The sequence below is a fragment of the Amblyomma mixtum genome, chromosome 4, assembly GCF_055824585.1.
Source record: "Amblyomma mixtum isolate Tamu chromosome 4, ASM5582458v1, whole genome shotgun sequence".
Lineage (NCBI taxonomy): Eukaryota > Metazoa > Arthropoda > Arachnida > Ixodida > Ixodidae > Amblyomma > Amblyomma mixtum.
Window position 1 is genome coordinate 87,409,753 of NC_143015.1, and position 6,655 is coordinate 87,416,407.

A 6,655-nucleotide genomic window follows, 5' to 3' on the forward strand; every position below is an offset into this window, starting at 1 on the left:
GCCGGCCGACATTCAAGGGCTTCGACGAAGTCTAGCATATTCCTGTCTAGCCTATTCTTCTATTATTCATCTCTGGCAGCTAGCGCGCTAAGAAGTCCGCATGCCAAAGCCCTGACTCACTGGGGACTCCTGGCATGGCATAGAGCGCCATTTTGCAAAGCTGAATTTTTTTCCTCGGGAAAAAAGAAAGCCCATGGAGCTGTTTTCGAAATGTTTTAACAAGCAGTTATAAACAAAATAGATGCGAAAATAATTTTTAATTTGATCAGTGCACCTCGAGACGTGTTCAAGTGCTTCATACCATTTCATGTTTTCAGGGCTCAACGAAACGTACATCGAATCTGCCGGCTACATGTTTGAGTTCATGCACACGAAATGAAAACAGTTTCTACAGTGAGTGTGGTCTTCACGGCGTAAGGCTCTCGATAACCGAGGCTGCATAACCGAGGCTGCTCCGGAGTAAAAAGGCAAATGAGTGGATTGATTCATTTCTGCATACAACGCGGAATTCCGGGCAGGACTAAAAATATCAAGAAGAATTAACAGAATTTGTCAATAAAATTACTGGAAAGTCCCAGACACTAAAACGAAAAACTTTCATGTTTAAAGAGGTGGTTGTTGTGCAGTCCTGTGTTTTTTTCGAGCACTTTTTACGCAGCCACTTCAGCTTCCGGCGCCCCAGCGCGGCAGTCATCATCTCCTTCAAGCCCTGTTTCCATACAATTCGATAGATGCAATCTTCAGTAAAGGAAAAATTCCCAGGAAAGTTACGAATCTCCTGATGCGAAATTTGAGCGCAGTTTTATCGCGGTGTCTGAGGCTATCTAGTTTCATTATTTTGTTTTGCGTGGTCATCGGCACGTCTGGCGGTGATGTTAGTGCCAGCATTAATTGCCATTTTAGTTGTGCACTGCACGGGGATGTGCAATGCACAGCGCGCGGGAATATTTGTATTAGTTCGATAGCAGTAGCATAGTAGCAGACGACGATGGGCGAGAGTGTGTCGCAGTTTAACACGAGGCGGGATCGGCTGCGGCGATAGCCTAGTGCTCTCCTGTAGTGGTCAGCCAAGGTTATCTGTTTGCGGCACTGTATATTTTTATTTACTTATTTAATTATGGTTTGGCTCGGTTACACCTGCGCCGGCGACGCGGCTCGAGAAATTGCGACGAAGCCGCAGACTGTGTCTTGAAGAAGTAAATGTGAAGTTTCAAAAGTGCCTGCTCAATTGTCCTAAGAATGCATACACCGGCTGCACTGAACACCGCGGATGGTTCGATAGAACACTGAAAACAGCTCTCACAATGCAGGCCGGAGCAGTGGTGGTGCATAGATTTATCAAATGTGAAAGTTGTCACTGTGCTCCTAGTCTGAATAGTGGCTCACTCTACGACCAGCGGACAGACTTATCCCACTAGACAAAGATTGAAACTTATTCCATAAAATGCAAATATGTACATTACAAAAGTGTACGAGGCTCCTAAGGAAGCAATTATTAACGTTGCAGTTATAATCTGGTTTGGTTTATGGGAGTTTAACGTCCCAAAGCGACTCTTGAATTGAGGGACGCCGTAGTGAAGGGCTCCGAAAATTTCGACCACCTGGTGTTCTTTAAAGTTCACTGGCATCACACAGTACGCGAGGTTCTAGAATTTCGCCTCCATTGAAATTCGACCGCCGTGGCCGGGATCGAACCCGTCTCTTTCGGGTCAGCAGCAGTGCGCCATAACCACTGAGCTACCGCGGCGGCTTTGATGTAATCTTCCATTTGTATTTTTACTCATCACTGGTTTGTTGTAATATTGAATGCAAAGCGCCCAACATTAAAGAAGAGCATTGAACGAGAACTCTATTCTTCGTGTGAAGACGAATTATAGGACATAAATTATGAGACACTATGGGACGCGCCATATCTTTTTATTATTCACTAAAAGAGATCTATATACAATTGCGCTGCGTTAAGCAAGGGAAGAAATAGCTGAGGAATTAGTGCATTCTTACTCCATGCAATGTACTCCTGGTAACATGCGGTAAACTTTTTACTTCAGGGCTTCAAGCAAACAAGAAAAAACGGTTGGGGGCGGTATTGTCATTGTACAAGTGTTGGCGGCACTTTAGGCATATATTGTTTCTTAATCTTGTTTAGCGCCAGCAGTGGGTGATGTTTTTGTTCTTGATTTTTGCTTCAAGTAATATCTTCAGTGGCCCGGTCCGACACTTCTGACCTTCCATTCCGCCGACATGTACTGCTTGTATAGATAGCGTATGATATGTATTAATACATAAATAAGGGGAATAGCCAAGTAGCATTACAGGCTACAACGGCCCGTTTAATGTATTTGCGTGGGACATAGAGACATCAGACAGATGTCGTTGTCACATTCGCGCTTTTTAAAACTGGTTTCATTTATTCCAGAACAAAGAAAGTGAGAAAGCATGATGAAGATACGGATACAGCTGCCGGCTAATACGGCGACCAATGTATCCATAGGTGCCGTATATACAAGGAGTGCTGACTTGGCTCGCCGATGCGTTTTCGCGGTACGTGCGTACCGCGAAAACGACCGAAATATAGAGCAAAAAAGCAGCTCACCCAAACACACGTATATGGAAAGGACCAAAAACAGCCTTTCCTGGACCATTGCTTCTCAGTGGGCTGTCCATGCATGTATTCGATTTTTGGTTGCCTTAACATTCTTTATTTACTTTTTAACATTCACGTCAGCGTACATTTTATTTTAATTATGCGCCTTAGAATGTCCAAAGAAAAAACTGGTAATGGCGCAAGAAACGGGGACACAGAAGGCACATAAAAGACAGGACTGTGCCTTCTGTGTCCCCGTTTCTTGCGCCATTACCAGTTTTTTCTTTCAACATGAACCAACTCGCCCAAACTAGAGTTTTACTTAGAATGTTCATGTCGAAACGAATCTATTAACCTTGGACATTTTTAACACTTTCATCGAACATAGAAAAGTTTAATTTGGAACGCATTTAGGTACTATGGACTCATTATTTAGCCTTGCGATTGATGTCAGTACTATATCCAAAAAGTGCAAGTGCTTAAATAAAGCAGGTAAACTGCTGTGAATTCTGAAAGTTTAATAAATAGAATTAATGAATTTATTAGTACTCAATTAAAGCCGCACTTTTAACTATGAATATCGCAGCCAGCAAATGCATTTGCGGTGCAGTGCGGACGCAGGTAGCGCCTCATGCTCGGCACAATTTGCCGGTACGCGCCCCTTCAGCTTTTACTCGTGCCCTGCCAACGATTTTACCCCCAAATATCATCTTCTGGTCGACCTAACACTCGAGCCCTAGAATGGGTGTCATGTGTTGTGTTATCGCACCTAGAATATGAGAAAACTCTTTTTAGAGCGCACCATTTTTGATACTTTCTCATTCTTATAATTTCCTGCTAGGGCTGCCTTCAGTGAACAACTCTCCCGAAAACTGCACCCGGTTCGCGGAGACAGGAATTTGGAATAAACTGTGGAGATCACTGTTCAAGGCGATGGTCCATTTGGAATGTGCCGAAAAGCGCACTATAACAATGGCTAATTATTTCAGAAAGGAAGGGCCCTAGCCTGTAGCGCTGATACTGTAAACAAATCAGTGCCTAATTTAGAAGAACTCGAGGCAATATGCTGCGCGTGAAATTGATTGCGGTTTAAGATGCAGCGACGCAAACAAATACTTATTTTCGCTTCTTGTGTGCCTATTTATTCTTTGTATAGTTAGAACACAGTTTCATTGACTTAATTTGTTGTTGACATCTAACCTCACTTTCAAAATAGCGCTGTATGCCATATGGTTGGTGCAAACGTCATTAATGAGTCACGGCTTGACATATGCTGTCCAGCTTATCTCCCCGACGCCTAGGAGGGAAGAACAGGCTAGACTTTGAGGAAAGCGTTTTGTTAAGGTCCTGATGCAGCAGTCGCCAAGCTGGGGAAATCGTTCAGCAAACCTTTCCTGAAGGCCACATGTTGCTTTGGTCATGCCTGGTATTGAAAACGAAAAATCGGATGTGGCGAATTCCAAGATTCAGGTTTTGGGTCAGGTCAGAAGGACTTGGGAGCTGAGCGTGACGTCATTTCTGCCCCTCTCGGGTACTATTCCTGGAAATACAATGTGCGACATGGAGGGAAGGGGGGTTGGTGGTGGTGGCAACTTTGGGGAATTGTGTGGAGGATACTGGACACTGGTTATGTTATCATTAGAGGGGAAGAAGTGTGGGTTCTAGTGCGACGGCGGCAAGGAGTGGAAGAGTAAGCGGAGAGGGGTGTAAGCAGGCAGTGGAAGAGAGCGAGGGGTTTGTGGACGTCCAAAGAACGGGTGCGCGTACGGGTGCGTCATTTTGGCCCCTCCCCGGTACTGCTCTCGAACAACCAATGAGCGAGTGTGGCGTTTGCTTTAAATAGCGAGCCCGGACCCACTGAAATCACTCTTCACCAAGCAGTCTATTCCAGACGTTCGACATGAAGCTCCAGTCGGTCGCCGTTGTCTGCCTTGGCGTCTTGCTGCTAGCCTCCCCGAAGCAGTCCGAGGCTAAGGCGATCCTCGCCAAGTTGGGCCTCATGGGTGCTCCGTTCGTGTGGGCCGGAAACCTCGCCAAGGACGCCGCGCAGACCCTGGTCGCCTACAAGCTGTCCCTGGCCACCAAGGCACTCGCTATGATCACCGGTAGCCGTTCCTTCAAGGCGACCATCGCCTACGATTCCCAGCTCGAGCGCTACGAGGAACCGCACGGCGCCGCAGACGTGCACCATGATGTCGACTGGTCTGATCGGGTACTGGCTGTCACTGCGGCCCCCAGCCCCGTGCACGTCGAGAATGAGGTTAGTTGCATTGTTTTCTTACTTGCAGTTACCTTGCAGTAGTAGTAGTGCGTAATAGAAGTACAGCAAGATGCAGTGACCTCGGTATGGGAGCTGTCCAATGCGGCGGTATAAAAACGTACTCCCGCTTCTTACATATCGTCAAACATAAATACGCTTAGTTTGCTACTGTTAAGGCTTCCCGCATATCATCAGTGTATTAATTTCGACCTTTTGTGCTCTTTGTCGCCACAGGTGAAGGTTGACTGGCTGCCTGGAGTTACCAAGCCCGTGATCCGGCTGCCCACTCTCCCGCATCTCCCCAACATCGTAGTGCCCACTCTCCCGTCGCTTCACGACATCGTTGTCCCCAAGGTGGTCGTGCCTAGGATCGTTGTGCCGCCCGTCGTCGTTCCCGACTTGGTTAAGACCAAGGTTGCCCTGCTCGACAGGCTCGGCCGCAAGTCGGCCTCCCTTCTGGGTGGACCCAAGCACGCCAGCGGCTACATCCAGGGTGGATTCCGCGTGGGTCACGGCAACGGTGCCGCCGGCTCCCATTCCGGCGACGTGAACCTGGGATCCGGACTGCAGCAGACCTCCGCTCCCGTCACCCCTACCGTCGGCCCACGTGTCACTATTCCGGCTGAAGACAAGAACGTCACTGGCCAGAACACTTCCTCCAACGTTAGCTTGCATCGGCCCACCCGCTCCGTCGACTCTGCGGTAATGGCCCGCTATTTCAAATTCATCAAGGCCAACGACGAGGGCCGCTGCGTAGCTCTCATGGTCTGCTCGATGGCCGCGGATCCAGAGAAGTTCGGTGCGTACGGACGCAAGGTGGTGCAGTTCTTCGAGGACGTCCAGCTGTCTGCTTCGTCCCCCATGGCGCCCTACAAGAAGGCCTCCATGGTTGGCCACAGCGGTGACTCCTGCAAGTCGCGATACTCCGCGTGCCGGGTGAACCCAAAGTACCTGGCCGAACTCGGAGCGTCTCATGCAATCTAGACCGAGCTTCGTTCCCCTCAACCCTGTGAAAAGCCATCCCCATCTAATCATGTAAATCGTCCATGTCCATCTGATCGTCCATCTAGTCATGTATATAATTTATTTGTAAATAAAGGAATATTGAGCACAATTTCTGTTTTTTGTGTGTTATATTGGCACGTTTCCACTTTACGTTTACGGCAATTTTCAACCAGCTTTGCCGGTTCGGTTGGGTGCGAACCGTTTTGCCGTTTTGTATTCTTAAATTAATGACTGGCCTGCTTCACACGGAAAGAGCTTTCCAGACGTGAGATGGAAAGCCCTAGTTCCTTCCTGTTCTGGTCGTTATTTTTTTGCTACTGATTGCCTGAGTCATTGGGGCCAAATGCTTAACATACTAACTTAACTGTGAAGATTTATATTTAGCATGCAAAGAAATACTTCTACCTTAATAGTGAGCACTTAGTAATTCTCATTCAAGGTGGTAGAATACCACACAGCTATACAGGCGATGACGGCTGAAGTGCATGCGTCTTTTTTTATTTTTGAGACATTACATGAGGTAGTGGACGGTATCTGGCAAGCAATGGTAAAAAAAAAACCGGGCGATGCGGTGGGCTCTTTTTATGCAAGGGTTATCATGGATAAATAAGCATGGGGGGCAAGTTGTTTCGAGCTTTTCGTGCTGAGGAATAATAAGAATCGTGTGTATTAGAATGAACCAATTCGAGGGCGTTAGTAAGATTATTGTGGGTCCAAGGTAGGTCACGCGAGATGTGCACACCAAGATATTTGAATGATTCGGATGTTCCAATCTGCAGGTTATTAATATTATAATTAGGCACTAC

General features: G+C 47.1%; 1 protein-coding gene across 1 annotated transcript; it reads left to right on the plus strand.

The window, feature by feature from the left end:
• Positions 1-4,484: 4,484 nt before the first annotated feature.
• Positions 4,485-5,828, plus strand: LOC149347317 (uncharacterized). Its single transcript, XM_089541546.1, has 2 exons — positions 4,485-4,844; positions 5,079-5,828. The coding sequence occupies exons 1-2, from the start codon at positions 4,485-4,487 to the stop codon at positions 5,826-5,828; spliced, it is 1,110 nt and encodes a 369-aa protein (XP_089397672.1).
• Positions 5,829-6,655: the final 827 nt, after the last annotated feature.